Raw genomic sequence first — 19,232 nt, 5'->3', positions numbered from 1 at the left:
ACCATTCATTCATTCATTTATCGAAGGGTTTATTTATTTCATTTAAAAGTTTACCATTGCCCTTTATCCTTTTTTACGGAAATTTGGGAAAGTTTTGAAAAAATTTTTGAAATGTTAATATGTTTTTTAGTTTCGAATGTTTGGAAATTCTTCAAAGAACCTGTTTTTTTATATCCCTTCAAAAGAACAGGTAATATAAAAATTCCCGCACATTTTTCTTGGTATTAGAAAAAAAAAATCCTAAAGAATCTTTTGAGACAATGAACTGAATCAAGCAAAATAATAGCAAACTCGTTTTAATATGTACATGACCGGTTATGAAAGGTGCAACACCCCTCCACCCCTAACGCCGGCGTAATTAGATTTCAGTCACACAGATAATATATTGAATCAATGAGACTAGAAAGGTAAAAACTCCAAATACTTTTAAAGTTCGAACAAATAAATTTTGAACTGTTAGAAAATCAAGTCTCCTTTCCATTTTTTAGTGAAAATGGTAACCTGATAACTGAAGGTTCATCTGCCGGATACCTTCTACTTGAGAGCAGGGAGGAAGTCATCGGAAGAGCTCATAAAGACTGCTGTGGAAACGATTCAACTATATATAAACATTCATGCCAATCATTCTATGAAATCAATTCACCAGATAATTGTAGTACATATCATCCACCGTCAGCAGGTTAGAATTATAGATTTTTATCCTTTTCCTCACTACAAATAGAATGCGTTTAGCTTTAAGCAAGAATGAAATGCTCTTTAGTTAGTAAGTACTTCTCTTTTTCTAACGAGCCTCGCCATGAGAAAAACCAGCATAATGCATTTGCGACCAGCACCGATCCATACACTGGCCTTCCAATCCTGAGGTCGGGGGTTCGAACCCCGGCAGCTACTCGGGAATTTTTACAGAAACACTTTTCAGTGTTTCCCACCCAACTAAAGGTGTACTGGTCAGGAACCCAGGCAATCCTTGCGTGTATCAGTGCTATACACTGGGCACGTTAAAGAACCAGGCTGTCTATTCGAAACGAGCTAGGCTAAGTTAGCCGGACAAGCCTGTATCTGATTTCTGATCTCTCTGTCATGGGGGCTTTGTCTCACTCTGTCCCTCTGGTCAGATCGCTCTGTGTCTGTGCTAGTAGAGGATGAATTATGCGCCCTTGTGTGGCTGCATTTGAACTATGTAAAGCGCCTTTGAACGTGAAATTGATCATGAAAAGGGCGCTATATAAATCTGGTATAATAATAAAAAATAATACCAGTCTACGTATCCGCGAAGTCTGGTCAGGATCCATGCTGTTCGCTAACAGTTTCTCTAATTGCAATAGGCGTTGAAAGCGAACAGCATGGATCCTGAACAGACTGCGCGGATGCGCGGGCTGGTCTGAATTCATGCTGGTCACAAACGCACTGCTAGTATGTTGGTTTTAGCATGGCGCGGCTCAAATGCTAATTAGTTAGTAAGTACTTCTCTATTTATAATAATATACGAATGCCCGGTGTGAATTTAAAGCATAGTTATAACTCGGTATCTCGAAATTTAAGGGAGTGTGTGTTTACTTCGGAATAACTGAATTCCGACTATGAATGACATTTCGTGCTCTTGTTTTCGGGACGGGACTTAAACATGTCTTCAAACTAGTCGGTATTCGAGATATCGAGTTCGAGATATTAAGTTTCGGGTGTACATTATTCTTTTTTTTTTTTCTTTTGTCTTTCTGCAATAAAGTCAGAGTAAAATATGAAAAAAGCGGACTTTTTCGCTATAGGGCACTCTGTATAGTCTTGATGCTAAGCCAAATTCTTATTAGGGGGCTTTGGTAAAAATCTTGACGATAGATTTAACAAATAACTTACAATAAGTTATCTTTATAATGGCAGTTATAACGTAACTTTTGCAATATTGTTTGAACCCGAAGGGACGTATAATGTGATACCGTCGGTGTATGTCTGTCTGTCCACCCGTTGACATAGTGACCTAGCTTTTGAGCTCATGTGACCCAGTTTTAACCTTTACTTAGATATCATCAAGATAAAAATTCTGACCAATTTTCATTAAGATCCATTGAAAAATATGACCTCTAGAGAGTTCAAAAGGTTTTTCTATTATTTGACCTAATGAACTAGTTTTTGAAGGCACGTGACCCAGTTTCAAATTTAATCTAGATGTCATCAAGGTAAACTTTCAGACCAATTTTTATGAAGATTCATTAAACAATATGGCCTCTAGAGAGGTCAAAATGTTTTTCTATTTTTAGACCTACTTGTCTAGTTGCTGACCTAGTTTCGAACTTGACCTAGATATCATCAAGATAAACATCCAAACTAACATTTATACAGATCCCTTGAAAAAATGGCCTCTAGAGAGGTCAGAAAGTTTTTTCATATTATTTGACCTACTGACCTAGTTTTTGACGGCACGTAACCCAGTTTCAAACTTAACCTAGTTGTCATCGAGGTAAATATTCTGACCAATTTCCATGAAGATTCATTCAAAAATATGGCCTCTAGAGAGGTCACAAGATTTTTCTATTTTAAGACCTACTTGCCTAGATTTTTTACCACAGTTGACCCAGTTTCCAACTTGATCTAGATATCATCAAGATGAACATTCTGATTAACCTTCATACAGATCCCATGAAAAATATGGCCTCTAGAGAGGTCACAATGTTTTTATATTATTTGACCTACTGACCTAGTTTTGACGACACGTGACCTAGTTTCAAACTTGACCTAGATATCATTAAAGCGAACATTCTGACCAATTGTCACGCAGATCCATTCAAAAGTATGGCTTCTAGAGAGGTCACAAGGTTTTTCTATTTTTTCTATTTTTATACCTACTGACCTAGTTTTGGACCGCACCTGACCCAGTTTCGACCTTGACATAGATATCATCAAGATAAACATTCTAACCAATTTTCATAAAGATCCCATGGAAAAATTTGACCACTGGAATGGTCACAAGCAAACGTTACGGACGTACGGACGGACGCACAGACGACGGACGACGGACGCCGCGCGATTACAAAAGCTCACCTTTTCACTTTGTGACAGGTGAGCTAAAGTCATGAACACGACTCTATCTTTTTACAGGCAAAATTTCCTCCGGATACTTATTATAAAAAAATAAAATATTGTTTTAAAAATCTACATTGTACATCAATATTTGTTTCAAGCCTGCAGAACTACCGGAAGACCAAAAGGCGTGTTGTCAAACGACGCTAGAAATGACACAAAAAGCACATTTAAATTGAATTATTAGGAATAAATGTTTTGTTTGTTTCTTTTGGGTTCAACGCCGTTTTCCAACAGTATTTCAGTCATGTAACGGTTAACCTAACCAGTGTTCCTGGATCTGTTCTCCGCAATAAACCTGTTATCCGCAAGTAACTGCCAACTTTCCACCATGAATCAGAGGTGGAGGATTAATGATTTCTGACACAATGTCGTTTATCAAATAGTCACGGAGAACATACGCCCCTTCCGCGGGTCGAACTCACGACCCCGCGATCCGTAGACCGACGCTTTACCTACTGAGCTAAGCGAGCGGGTTATTGGAGTAAATGATGAAATGAATTTGCACTAATTCAAATAAATGTAAAACAGTGCTAAATTGATATAGCAATTGAATCCATGGTGTACCAACTGTCTCCAATTAAATCATTTTCAGTTACATCTTCGGGTGATCCTAGGATTGAAACAATAGATGGAAATAGCTATGATTTCAATGGACACGGAGAATACGTATTTCTCACTGATAACACGTAAGTACCATGTACATTCCATATTATATTCTCCCTTTTCTTTTGTATAGTTATATGTAAAGAAATCTAAAGCACATGAACTATTCTAAGTTGGTGTTGAAGCGTGAAACTAGGAGAGTATTACCAATGACATCATGCAGTGGAGTATTCATTATAAAATAGTTTTGTTTGGATATTTTTTTGAGCCACACCACAAATGTCAAACTGATTATAGCTTATTAGCTGGTCGTTGATATAAATAAACACGTGTTTTGAAGCAGAAATATTTCGCAATATCAATCCGCGAAATAGAAAGTATCGACGTTCTTTAATGCGATGATATAAAACAAAATGACGTTACGCACCAGATATGAAGTCTAGGCGTTAATATGGTAAAATTGTGGCATCGTAGGTCTTACCGTAATTACATGCAAATTGAAAGTACGTTTGCTATAAGGCACCAATCTGTCTTTCGTTTTGTTCCGCCATATACGAACCGTTTTTCTTCTTTTATGGTACTAACAAATGATTAGATTTTGGTGAATATGTTTAATTTCAAAAGCAAAAATAATGTTTTTAAAAGATATAGAGAATAATAGGTTTTTTTTACAAAAATTTTACAAAAATAAGTCTGTGACAACCGCTTTAATGACGTCATATTCGTAATGACGTCACTTATATAATGACGTGATTACCGGCAAAATCGCAATAACTTCTTCGTTTTTGAATAAAAACTCATTATTTGACCACTCATTTTCTTAGTTCGGACATTTCTAACACAGTGATGATGGTTTCGTTGCAAAATTTCTTATGACAACAATATCGATCATAAGGTCACATGATCAACTGACCGTATATCACTGGTCACATGATCAACTGACGGTATATCAAGAAAAATATACGGCACCCTGATATCTGGTCGAAAATACTGCAAGTGACATGATAAATTTTCCGAAAGGCGTTAGCAGATTTGAGGAAAGAATAAAAAGATTATACAGACATTATGTTATTATTTCAGTAATTTTGAGATACAAGCTAGGACGGGGTACGTTGTAAAAGGAAGCAATGATTCAACGATGTTTACAGCTTTCGCGTTATCTGTAAGTCAGTCTTCTTGTTCACTACTCTTCTTCAACACTTTTTGTTAAAACGATGTTCTATCATTTTAAGACATTAAGATTTAAGGTAGTGGACCCGTAATGAATATCGGTTATTTCCGTGTGATTACGTATTCTCCGTATAGGAGGTCGGCATTTTCCCGTCTGGGTGCTCATACAAGCTACATCAACAAGCGGAAATTGCCGAAGTAGTATCGAAATATTACGTAATGTTACGTAAATTGCCGATTTTCATTACGGGTATTTTACCTTAACGTCAAACTCTCAGAGATGCAGTGTTTCCAAAAAAAAAAAAAAAAAAGAACAAACTTTAAGGCAATTTGTGTATATATGGTGGAACAAGTGTATATTAACAATGATTCATAACAAAAAGTAAGGTTCGTACAATTTCATAATAAGAGAAGTTATATCATATATGTCTATAGAATGTACGTTAGGATATACAACAGTTCATTACACATATTTGCATAGTATTGCATTTATGTCAGCCATGTACAATTAGTACCGCCATGATCGTATTTAGATCCAAAAACAAAAGAAATTGGGGTTTTCTATTGGGACTTACAGCAAAACAACATTTTCTTTATTATTAAATGTTACTTTATTCATTAATTGCAAACCAACTTAACAACATTCTTCGTATTAGGTGTCCTTTTGTAAAGCGAACTTCCTTATATATAAGAAATAGGAAAAGGATAATGAGTATAATAAACATAAAAATTATAAACCAGATATTTTAATATTTTAAACATTAAGAAGACCTGAAGCGACTGGTAAACATCTAACTTTACTTCATTTCCATGTTCTTTTTTTTTTCTATGGTGAGAAATAGTGATTACCTAATGCTTCCTGAATAAGGCTAAGTGCCACTTGGCTACTGCTACTTAAATGGTTAAGCTTGGATTAAGACACGCATGTTTATGTTGTTATGTTAACTTTGTAATATCTTAAATGATATACTTCTCATTCTCACTTCTTTCCTAAAAAAATAAATTGTTGAATGATTGAATTCCACTTAAGCCGTCTTAGGGATGTGTCAATGTGTCAACGTGATGTCAAATGTTCGTGTTTTAATAGAAATGTGCATGTATTTTCATAATAGAATAGAAGACAGAGAACAGCACAACGTTAAATTTTGTACTTTCTTACGATTTCTCTTTTTACAAAACATTCAAGGGTGTCCAAAGAGTTCGCCGGTGATGGAAAACTCCATTTTACTCTCGTGTTGTAAATGATGTATAACGAACTACATCCATGTAGTCATTTTGTGCACTTTTAATTGTAAAATCGGATAAAACTAAAATATTTTTGTCTATATAATATATTTCTCGTTATGTATAAAAGAAACGTTTCACTGATATGATAAAAAAAGCCGGAACAATTTTGTTGTTTTGTTTTTGTAATTTCATGACGTACATCCTGTTTACGGACCTAAAGTTCCCGCCGGTTTTAATACGTTACCGTAAGGACAAAATGCTAAATGAAAAGTCATCTGTTTGATTTTATCTTGTTTGTTAAAAAGGACATGCAAGAATAGATCCTATAACTGGCTGTAGGTACAGATAAGAATATCTGGCTCTTGAGTAAAAGTTTACGAGATATCTATTCAATATCCGTCTCTCGGGTAAATGTTTACACGGTAACCTTGCAGTCTCGTTTCTGCTTAAACAGTTATCCTCCAGTCGGATATTCCAATCTGCGTCTACAGCTAGTAAAAGAATCTTATATTCTAACATATTTTGGCTTCAAACCTTCTTCTGAGAAAAAATAATAGCAAATAATATTACGAGGTCACTTGAATAATATGACGTCGGCAAATCCCGTTATAATGTTACACAATACTGTCATACTTTTAACTTGTCCTTAGGATCCATTATCGATTCAAATTATCACAAGAAACTGAAAGGCAAAACATATAGAAAACAAAAACTAATGATATACAAAACTACGTTGTCACACAAGTAGATCATAATTGGTTAAACAAATCAAACTATACTGCCATATTTTGCCTTCATTCAAAGTATAGTTCAAAGTTAGCTAAACTGAAATAACGGTAGTATCGTGAATTAAAGATAATGACTCTTTTAATGTCAGAGCAGCAGTATTTACGAGACATTTAACCTAAACACATTTATTAAATTCAAAGTAATGGTAATTTTATTTCACGAGGTCAACATGTTTGGCTCAATAAAGCATTCAATACAACGTTGTAAAATGATTTTAAATTGCATTTTATAACGTATGAGTTATCAAGTCATTAGTGGCCGTTATATTTCCTTGTCCTTTGAGATCGGGAAGTTCATTCAATATCTTTTAATAAGAATGATAGAATTCGCTTAAGCCGGTGCTACGGTGCGCGAGGTTTGTTTTAGTGGTAATGGACAGGACTTTAATGCATAAGGAGGTAGGTTACCTTAATATTTGTATGTGCGCATGCCCAACCGGAAGCTAACGTGACGATATACGACGACGTTTATGACAAACTAAATATGTTTGTATATCCATTCTTCTGGGAAAAAATCATGAACCTGTCTCCGCTCTGATTCTGAATGGTTTAGTAATGCAGATATAATAAATAAATTGCCACAGAAACGCTTCAAAACATTGTTGCCTTAAAATGGCGTCATTGACTTCATGACGTTACGTGCCAGTTGCCGCGCGAAGTTAATAGCTTTTATTTTGAAAGTACGTAATTCTGTGCATTTTCTTTATTTGAACAATTTTTAAAACAGCCATTATTTGCTGATATATATTTTATGAGCCTTTCGCTCTGGATAATGATCAATATTTTGCTACTTTTATGCAGTTATATTGAAATGTTATGCGAAATGTAAGAAAATGGATGATGGTAACTAATGTTATTGGGAATATAGTTTGGTGAAAGGTTACTTATTATGGCTATTTTGAAATAAAAGTTGGGCAGTTTGATTTGTAATACCTATTTTCCAGTTTCCTTAATAATTTGTTACTTATATACTAAAACTAAGCTCTAAAATTGCCCAAATTTCAGTAGAAAATTGTTGTTTCTTAAATTAAATTGATGTTACCATGGAAACGAAGACCGTGACCTATATATGTAAATGTAAAATTCAAAAGCGCTGACACTAGTCTATTCAAGGAACATAGCCTCGGCTTTTTATTTGCATTTCTACGAGAACAATAGCAGCACGCAGTACCATTTTTCCATTAAAAATGTCAGACGATGGGTACTGCTGTAAGTAGTTTAAGCTGTGAAATTTGTTTAAATAAAAGCAAATAAAACGAAAATATTACTTACCTTAGAAATAAGATGTTTTAAAGCTACAATAACAAGAAAGATAATTTTATTCAATATTTTTTTACAATATATTACCATAAAAAAGCATGATATAAACTATTTTAAACATCTCTGTTGCCATGGTTACTTCGAACTTTAGTTTAATATAGTTTAATCATATTTTATTGTATATACACATATATAAATCACATTTAATACAAGCATTAAATCAAATACATACAAATGGGTTGGGCCAAAAGTTATTCTAACATTATCTAGGGCCCTCCCCAGAACAGTCAGTTTATAAGTAGCTCAAAAGTAATGTGTTAAGGTTGTGTGACTGGTTGTACAATTTCAAGGTTTAAACAAAGAATTTTGGAAAATATGCATCAAAAAGAAATATTGAAAAGAAGTTTAATAACTATTTTGCTAGATATCAAACAAAATGTTATAGAAGTGTAGAAATAATAAAGAAATACACATACAGAAAGATATAATATTGTTCAAACTTTAAGAAAAATAGAGTACCATGTAAAGTGCTTGGTATTTTGCTAATAATATTACCCAAATATCCTATGTTAGTCATTAACAGAATGGCACTGAAGCCGTCGAAAAACCCCGTTTTCATACATAGTTGTTTAAAAATGAGAGAAAATACGTTACCATGGAAACAGGAGCACCGCGACATATACATTTTAAGCTTATTTTAGAAAGTTAATGCGCATAGTAGTAAAATTATCAATTATGCAGACTTCTACGGATAACAATGAAACCAAAATACACTGAAAAGTGTTAAATATCCGTATTTTCCTTCTTCTTTCAGTATAAAATATATTTCAAGTGTCGGGTACTTCAAACCTGGATAATAATTGTACTTTAAATGACATAAACGAAATTGAGAATGTAGCAGTTAAAACATTAAATTACACGAAATACAAAAAAAAATACTGCGGTTCAACTAATTTGAACTTATCTTGTAACAAGGTAACCTACCTCCATAAATGAGTAAAGATGGGAATGAATGACAAATTAATATGTACTTCCATTGTAATGCATATGAAATTGCTTGTGATAGAATATTGTGTTGTTGCAAAACAATCTTGCCAGATGTAATAGACTCAAAATTAACCTATATAAAATCTACGATTATCGCCCATATTTATTTGAATTACGAAATATGACCTAATGTTTTGTTATCCCAGATATATCATTTATTCTACCTATTAAGCGCGTATACTTGATACATATAGAAACCAATTTTTAATTTTCAAATTAAAATGATTATTTTACAAATAAAGAGAAACAACCGCCTGAAAGGAATAGACCTTTCAGGATTCATTTCTTAAATTTGAAAACAAAAACAAAAACATTACAAGAACATTAGCGCATAAATTATAAATTGTTTTCGGCATTCAACATGAACACCTTAATCCATATATATGCAATAGTGTAATACCCTTTAAAGGTTCACAACAAATTCTGACTCTGGAGTTTAATATATAACTGGTTCCGTTTGGTAAACCAGATACTTCTTGACTTCGGGGATTCTTCTTGATTTGTTTGCAGCCAGAATGGGAACAGTAGAAATAAAAAATTACACCCGTCATTGTATAATCGTCTTACACTCTAAGTGTTCATGATAAGATGATTATAAGTGTTTAGTAATGGTAAATGCTGAAACTCATTTTCAACAGGATAAACAGAATGAGCAAATAGAACTACACTATAATAGAAGTGCAAATGACATTTGCTTTTACCGAAACGGCAAACAAAATGAGGATTGTAGTGCATCATCTCTAAAAGGAAACGGCAGACCATATCCCTGTGAAATGCCTACACAATATAACTGTTCAATTCTAGCAGGCGGTGGACAAATTATTGTCTCTAAATGTGGTTTTGGTGACTATGCAAAAGAGGTGAGTAAATGATGAAGTAAAGCATTTTTTGACGAATGTAATGAGAGCAAATGTTATTGCAAGAAAAACATATGACAAAAAATCTTTTCTTTGGATTTGATTTTACTCAACGTAATCTGTATTTACAAGTTAAGTGTGTGCGTCACAGTAAGAAGTTATTTTACGATTTGAGAGGTGATTTTGTTTGCTTTTGATTCAGCGCCAATTTTCAACAGCATTTGAATTAGTATAAGCTGAACTAAATGTAATAGATAACATTAAAAGTGTATGTGGAATAACATATCCAGTAACTATGCTACTCTTACATGCATTTGATAAGGAATGATACAATTACGAACTAATGGATTAGATGAATGACACAGTGTATTTTCGCAACAGGTTTTTATCAAATAAGCGGAAAATGGCGCATTATCTATTGTTTGATCAAGCGAATCCATACAGAGTATTTCGTGAATGTATGCTTTGTGTTGCAAGACTGTTATATAAGTGAAGGTATCAAGGACTGGTAGCATCGTTTTTTTAATGTTTCAGACAGCTTAATTTCAATTTTATAGCTAAATATGCATTTTCCCGATGTAAAATTCTGGTCCATGAAAGGAATTCTTTTCTTTTTTCGAGTTTTTAAACATTTTGTTTATAAAATGCAATTGTTTATTCAGCTAGTTTATAACAATCACTCGACTAATATACCAAAACAGAAATTTTGAAACATGCTACGGTCCAAAACTGTTTTCTGCAGAAATTTAGTTTACAAAAACAAATGCGAACTAAAATTATTTTGCGATAAATTCAAAAACAAATAAAGATATTCTGTGAATTTAAAAATATCAAATTACTGTCATAAGGGTTTTACAGTCATATGAATAGTATTGCCGTTTTGAAGAGAAGTCATGGAGGAAATGTTGATCGAAGAGTAGTTGCAAGTTTCAAAGCAGTTAAAACGCAATCAATGAGTAAATGTCTTGTAAAAATTAGGCAAAACTAGGCTGCATTGTCTTATAAGGAAATATTCCATAACATTTTATTCTTAAATTTTGAATTTAAATTAACTCTTACTTGCAATTTAGACTTATCTATTTGTTTCATGTTTTCAGATAGTTTTCGGAACTGCTAATTTTATGAGTATACAGATCACCACAAAACACGTCAATACGGAAAACTTAACTGGGCTTGCAGGACACCAAGAAGACGGTTTCTACATAATGCGAAATAAGTCACAAGTAGCTGTAAATGCATCTGCCCCTAAGCGGTTCGATTTTGCAGAATCGTGTAAGTTTTGTGTACTTGAACGAAACCTGTTCTTTGTGAAGCTATCATACGTCTGAGTTATTTGAATGCAAATGATTTTGAATTATCAAAAATACTTCCCAAACTTAATATAAACACGCTGATTTAGAAGCATGTTCTTTATAAAGTCCTTATGTCTCGTTGATCTGTTTGAATTTAATGTCACATTTTTTTTCGATAGTAACGCTATATATGTGCTAAAATTTATTCATAATTTGATGAAATTTAGAAGATAACTTCGAATCTGTTTAGTTAATTTTCATCTGTTTATCAAATCTTTCCAAAATACCGACGTTGACAGGATACATGATAAAAATGTCTTATTTGTAAGATATTAGTGACGGCATTTAATTTTAAGACATGTCTTGTTTTAGAAATAGTCCATGCGGGATGTGTTGATTCACGCGATAGATAAAAAACGTCCCAACTTAACAAGTCATATGAGCCGCGCCATGAGAAAACCAACATAGTGCGTTTGCGACCAGCATGGATCCACACCAGCATGCATATCCGCGCAGTCTGGTCAGGATCCATGCTATTCGCTTTCAAAGCCTATTTCAATATGAGAAACCGTTAGCGAACCACATGGTCGCAAACGCACTATCATGTTACTTTCCTCATGGCGCGGCTAATATTGTTTCTCAAACTGGCAGCATAACAACTCTAATAATTGTGTCGTTTCAGGGTCTCTACGAAACGCCTCAGACAGTATTTTCAAATATAGCAACACAAGCGGAAATTTTACATTATATAACAAACACCATACTCGTCCAAAATTTCTTGAAGATTTGTTGGGAAATCTGACAGCTCTGTTTGAGAACTTTACACATTCAAACATCACGAAATTTAACAACACATGCATGAATTACTGGAACAATGAACCTAACGAGCAGTGTTTGCTCACGATAGCAAGGACAGGGAATTACGGTCTTGGAGTAGCAGTAATGTTAAAGGCAAATGCATCACGTCACGCCTGGGAAATACAGCGTAACTATTACAATCTTAAAATGTTAACACTTAATTTTTGCTAAATGCAAAAGTAAATGTTTGATATATATTAACTATTTAATCGGAATATATGCTATTTATGGGTTGCCATTGCATGATACCTTAATGGATTATTATATCTTGTTTACGGCTCAATATTTTAGGCACATTTTAGATTAAGGACATTAGATAATATTAAGATATTTGATAACTAATGTTGTGCTGCAACCACATAATACACAGATATAATTAAACATTTCACTGAATAGACAGTAGAGGATCATTTACGTGTTATATAAGCAGACTACCCAGTCATTTGTAGTTTTATTTAAATATTACACATTTTACTGTTTCTTATTAAAATGTTTAACTAAAGATGGGATCAACTATTTCAGACAACAAAGCTCCTCAATTTTCACATGGATTTCCACATAATATAACTGTAAAGTATAAAAAAAGTTCCATCTGGTCGATTAATGTAACGGACTTTGTCACCGATGATCATACTAAACAGCAAGACCTAAAGTTTGAAGTTAAGACGAAACTGCCGAAGTCAGAGTACACATTTGGTAAAAAATTTAGAAATATATTTCGTTGAAACTAATGTTTAATTAAGTATTTATAGCAAAGTCATGTTTTAACATTACTTATGCAGGATGTGCGGTTATACGTCGGACCTTATAATTTGACGAGGGCGACGCCCGAATGAAACTATTTCGAACGACGTATAACCGCCTGAGTGTATAAACAGTGTTGAAACACGGTTTTGCTGTAAATTCTTTCGATTCTAATATGTCTTCTGTTGTAAAATTTAGATCAAGATGATAGAACTGTTTTTTCGCACATGCATGGCGTCAAATGGTAGGGCGTCATGTTCCTTTGTTTTTACACGCCAGGACCAGAAATGGTACATTGTAATACGTCTTGCGGAAGTGTTAAATTTGGGTGAAAATGATGGCGAATTAGTCTGCCAAGCGAATAAACAATTTGGTATGTGTGTAAACCAAGACAGTTGTGCAATGTAACATTTCGTTTTAAACATGCTATTAAGTTAAATATTTGATCAAATTTGAAAGCGCTATTTCTAGGTGCATACATGGCGCTACAACTGACGTCGACATGACGTCAACATAATACCGTTGTGATGGTTTAAGCATTACTAGTCATATTATAATGTAATTTAGTTAAGTGCTGACGTGATGAATGAATAATTCTTTACATGTGTAGCTTTGTAATAGTGTAAACATTGTTCAGGAACATCTGTCCAAACCCATGTTTATGCATTTGATTGCATGTTTGTATCACTTGCCCCAAACGAGAAACAAGTATGATATTCTGAACATGTCATACTCTGACCGTACGTTTATGTGTAGTATTAACCGCAGTCATGAAGGGCGAAACACAAGCCCTTTCCAATCATGTCTGCTATGCTTATTGAAAATTGATTGTTTAATACGTTGAATCGGACACTAGGCACTTTACCGTTGTAAAAATCAGATTATGACGACAACATATATTCTGATTTGCTGATGTAAAGACGTGCGGCAAGTGTCGTTTCAACAACACATATGGACTAAAAAGTGTATATGAAACATGAATGAGCAATATGAATTTTATACATTAAGTTAACATAACAAACGCCTACCATTGTTTGGGAGTTCTTTTATAATTGTAATTACTTGACATCCTCGTTTTAATTGTTTTCATTTATTTTACAAGTACATATTCAGAAATGAAGGTAAAATAATTCAGAAACTTTGCAGGAATTTATCAGCCGTTTCCAGACACACTTTAATGACGTAGAATTTCTCTCCAATAAGAAAGTTTAGAAATAAAATGATGTTTTTTTTCTAATTTAAAGCCACGATAAAGGTCCGGAATAAGATATATCATATATATTTTCCCCAATACACGCCACATGTTGTCAAATACATATGTCGATAGTTTTAGTAATCATTGCGCATAAGTTTAATGAATCAGTTCATTTTAAATGTGGATATACTAATGTCAAATTATTCAGTCTGATGTTTAATTCAAAATGGACCTTCCCCACAAAGGACATTTACCGTTAGTAAGGAGTTTCTATTGACACATCTTGTGAATGATGTTCCTTTATGAGTATCAATAAAACAGCTAATCCTGTAATCACATTCGGTCTACCTATAGTTAAATATATATCAATCTCCAATAAATTTGTAAACAACCTTTGTCACAGGTCAATACAATGTAAACAAACACTGTTAAATTTACTGGTCGACAAAAACGAAAGTGAAAACTTTGTTGCTTCATTAAGAATATTATGATAATAGTTTGAGCGTAAATAACTGGGGATCGACCATGTGTTTCGGTCTTAACTAACATCTGTATTTAAGGTTTCGATGGAGGCATTGAGAAACAAAAATCAAACAACACCAAATCATAGAAAGAAAGAGTTGTTTGCCATGAAAATTGAACAGCATGTAAAACATGTATATTACTTTACGAAACAAGTGTCAGTATACTGATATAAACATTGAATTCCGGAAAAGGGCTGCCTAAAGGGGCTCCACTTCCGGACAGTTAAACGCCTTTAAAAACTCACCATTTTCAAAGAACTGTTACACATGTTCGTTTTGATGCATTTGCAATAGCGTGCGAGTGGTGAAATTTCGCATAACAAGGTGGAACACAGTTTTCAGCAATTGTTTATCTTTATTTCTTTACAAATGGCATTCATTTTCAAAGGGAGACAACTGTTCCCGATTATTTTAAGTACAAATGGCATTCATTTTCAAAGGGAAACAACTTTTTCCGATTATTTTAAGTAATCTTTGAGAAAAAGTTGTCTCCCTTTGAAAATGAATGCCATTTGTAAAGAAAAAAAGATAAACAATTGCTGAAAACTATGTTCCACCTTGTTACGTGAAATTTCACCACTCGTACGCTATTGCAAATGCATAAAAACAAACATGTGTAACAGTTCTTTGAAAATGGTGAGTTTTTAAAGGCGTTTAACTGTCCGGAAGTGGAGCCCCTTTAGGCAGCCCTTTTCCGGAATTCAATGTTTATATTAGTATACTGACACTTGTTTCGTAAAGTAATATACATGTTTTACATGCTGTTCAATTTTCATGTCGAACAACTCTTTCTTTCTATGATTTGGTGTTGTTTGATTTTTGTTTCTCAAGTCCTCCATCGAAACCTTAAGGTATAGGTCCATGTTTCGGAGGAAAAAGGTTCGAACGTCATCAAATCGTAGGAAGAAAGCATTGTTTTACATGAAAATGTAAAAGCATATAAAACATTTATATTATTGTACAAAACCATTGTCAATTTATTTATATATGTATTGAATTCCGAAAGGGACTACATGAAGGGGCCACACTTCTGGACAGTCCAGCGCCTTTCTCACCATTTTTAAAAAAGCTGATACAAGTCTTCGTTTTGATGCATTTGCAACATCGTGCGAGGGTTTAAATTTTACATAACTAGGTAAAACATCGTTTTGACAATTGTTTACATTTATTTCGTTACAAATGGCACTCTTATTTAAAGGGGGACAACTCATTTAGAATATTTTAAGTATCCAACTCCGTGGGACAGAACAGTAAAACATGTATCAGACAGAAAAGTTATGTGTCAAGATGCTGTTCATTCGCTAAAAAAATCTGTTGTTTTGTGATATACTGATAAACCTTAATAAAATAAGTGCCTGAGTTTTTAACAATTACCTTTACACACTCATGTTGTGGCTTTGAAACAAACAATAAAAATTTCAGTATGTACGCATTTGTCGATATCCTCGTTTGAACTAAGAAATGTGCAATTGATATGGGCTAGCATTTTTCCCATTCTTGACTATGGTTTGTTCTAAATATAGGATATGGTATAGCATGCAAACACGACCATATTTAATATTTTCCTTCTCGCCAGGTCAGTAGTTTACACATTTGTATACATGCAATGAAATGTACTTAATAGATTTTGTAACTTTATAAAATCATGATGGGTATAATATAAGTTATCAATTAAAGCTAGTGAATGAACATCTTTAAACTTTTACATATCTTAGTTGCAACATTAGCCTATGTAAAGCGATTATAGCTTAATATTATATATATTATTCCACATTTATATAGCATTCTTTTCATGCACATGTACACGTTCAAAGTGCTTTAGAGAATAAATTGCAAACAATACAAAGAAACACGCATTCACATTTCACATGCATATTTAAAATCATTTAAATGATTCTAGGATGAAATACTGTTCTACGCTCTCTTATGAAAACACAAAATGCGTTGGTCAGTCAACGAAATGTTGTACCAAAATGTTAATTTTTAGCAGGCTTTTGAAAGCAGACAGCGAGCGAGCTTCCCTAATTTTGACGGAAAGAGAGTTCTATCGCGAGCTGTTATGTTCTGGATATGTTGCAACATGTTAAGTGTGTTGTTTGGAATAACACTTAACTAGGAATTACAGTAGTCTAACCGTGAGGTAACTAGGCTGTTGACAATGGTCTTTTGGCATTACTTATAAGATACCGTCTGATATGACCTATTCTGCATAGTTATGCATATTCAACCCGGCACACATTTGATTTGTTGTTTCATAACCATACTGTTGTCAAATACTTCACAAAGATTCCTAAAACAGATGTTTTTTGGATTTTCTCACAGAGTCACATACCTTCACCGAGACGTCCTTAATGTGCTTTAAGTTATGCTTAAAAGTGTACAAATGACCTCCGTTTTATGAGCATTTAGCTTCAGCATGTTGCACTGCATCCACGAAATAATTTCGGCCAGACAACTCCCAACCTTACTTCTAGCCACAGCTTGTATTGGCTTAAAGTACAGGTATATTTAAGAGTCATCGCCGTAGAAATCATGAAGAAATCCATGGCGTCTGCATATGGCTCCAACGGTTTAGTGTACATGATATAGTCTGGACCAAGTACTCATTCCTAGGACACACTGTATTTCATCAACCTAGGCGTCAACAACTCACCATTAACGCACACAGTTTGATAGCGGTTACATAAATATGATGACATCCAAGTGCTTTGTTCATGACTCTAAAATGGTGTAACAGTGTTTGGTGGGCAGTCGTGTCGTAAGCTGCAGACGGATTGAGTAGCACGAGGACTGTTACAGAATTATGGTCGATATATGTGAGGATGTCATTCTGTTCCTTTATCAAAGCCGATTCAGTTGAATAAAATTTTCTGTACGCAGACTGCTGTCCCTCATATAGCTTATTTTTCACTCAAGTGCCGCCCATGACGCGCATCTACTACCTTTTCTACGATTGTTTGAATGAAAGTGAGATTAGATACAGACCTATAGTTTTTGATAATATTTGTTCAAGACATTGTTTCTTAAGCAAAGGTCTTATCCTCGCACTGTACATAACCTAATCCCATGATGTATTTATAATGTTTGTTATCAACGGCACGAGCTCATCAAGCCATTTCTTCAAAACCCATGTTGGAAAATGGTCAAGTTCACAAGATTTGTTTTGAGTGTTTTGTATGATTTCTTTGACCTCTTCTGTCGTTGCCGGAGCCAAATCAACAAGACATTTTGCTACTTCCTGATGTTCTGAACAATTTAAGTCTGCTGAATCACGATCAGTTTTACTATGCGAAATAATATCATTTAAAATGTCTGTAATTTACTCGACAAAAAATGCCTTCTGCGCAAGTTCCTTTGAAGATATGTTGGAGGGACGGACAGCATCATGACTGTCTCCTAGTAGCGGACATGCATTGGGTGTTATTTACGTTAACACATTGGTCTTTATAAAGTTGATGGTCGATTATTAGTTTAGATGTACGCCATTTCCGCCCAAGCTTGCGTTTTAAGTGTTTAGCCTCATTAGGTTTGTCTGTAAAACACAGACAGCTAGATCGAAGAACGATTGTTTTTGTGCACTCACTAGCTCATCTACGTATGTGCCTTCTGGAAATGTATTTAGTGCTAGGGACGTTGAGATGTCTTGTTTGAAAGAACTTACGTCAATAGAGCGAAATTTCCGCAATAAAAGCTGCTCTTCAGATCGTTCAGCACGATATAAATGCTGTGTTGCTGGTACTGTCTAATTTTTCAGCTTAGACATTTCGGCTTGACTGTTTCCATAGTTTTTGGTATCGTTTCATGACCCTTTAAAAATGGTGCTTGCTTTTTTTTTTGTCTTTTTATAGTTTCTGTTCTCTAAATTCTAATTTGTTTTGTTTTTGTCCATAGTTTTCTCATTAAGGGCTCGTCAATTAGTTTCACTAAGGGTCGTACGCCGCTTTCAATGGAATTGCACTCTAGTGTATTACTGAAGGTTCCATGAAAACAAATGTATGAAAAGACTTGCGGATGTCTTTAAACTTTATTCTGTTTCTTGTAATACGCGTCAATACTGAGTTTTGCCCGAACCAGGGCTAGATGGCGTATGCATTTCCACTAAAGTTTCAATCAAACTGAAACATTTTCATTTTTTCCGTTTTGAGCTAACAGAAATTGAAGTATTACCAGCGAGCCAAAGAGTTCACTCCCTAACGCAGTTGTCGGATATTGTTTCTTTAACTTACGAGCTATGTGTAAGTGACCGTTAAACCACTTTCTCTAGCTTTTTCAGGTTCACACTAAACTGTACATGTGATTCGACACTTTTTTCCATTACAGAGTATGGTATATTCAAGTGGACAGTTGGCACTGGTTTAAGGTATATAGACACGGGCATCACATTCACCGTTACAGACAGTTTTAATGCTCCAGAAATCAGTGTAGTAACTATCAATTATTGTGGATGTGAAGAACCGGTACAATGCTCTTCTATTACGTTTAATTCAAATTCTACAGGTAATGTGTATTAATTATTGCTTACAAAATTAGTGTTTACAAATTTACTTGAGGTCGATTTTGACATATTAATATTCGCATGTCCAGGAAGA

At 34.1% G+C, this 19,232-nt stretch overlaps 1 protein-coding gene and 1 long non-coding RNA gene across 2 annotated transcripts in view; both read left to right on the top strand.

The window, feature by feature from the left end:
- Positions 1-495: 495 nt before the first annotated feature.
- On the top strand, positions 496-4,844 carry LOC128551122 (uncharacterized). The gene is made up of 3 exons (XR_008368628.1): positions 496-679; positions 3,671-3,764; positions 4,762-4,844. It is a non-coding gene; the product is annotated as an uncharacterized LOC128551122 (long non-coding RNA).
- Positions 4,845-9,781: 4,937 nt separating this feature from the next.
- Positions 9,782-19,232, top strand: part of LOC128551289 (mucin-like protein) — a 27,113-nt gene continuing 17,662 nt past the window's right edge. The window contains exons 1-5 of the mRNA XM_053532076.1: positions 9,782-10,033; positions 11,128-11,302; positions 12,005-12,307; positions 12,703-12,876; positions 18,964-19,140. Of these exons, the coding sequence (XP_053388051.1) occupies positions 9,782-10,033; positions 11,128-11,302; positions 12,005-12,307; positions 12,703-12,876; positions 18,964-19,140 (1,081 nt within the window). The remainder of the gene's footprint in view (positions 10,034-11,127; positions 11,303-12,004; positions 12,308-12,702; positions 12,877-18,963; positions 19,141-19,232) is intronic.

The sequence above is a fragment of the Mercenaria mercenaria genome, chromosome 19 (genome assembly GCF_021730395.1).
Source record: "Mercenaria mercenaria strain notata chromosome 19, MADL_Memer_1, whole genome shotgun sequence".
Taxonomy (NCBI): domain Eukaryota; kingdom Metazoa; phylum Mollusca; class Bivalvia; order Venerida; family Veneridae; genus Mercenaria; species Mercenaria mercenaria.
Note: the sequence above shows the minus strand (reverse complement) of the source record. Positions and strands in the feature narration are given on the sequence as shown.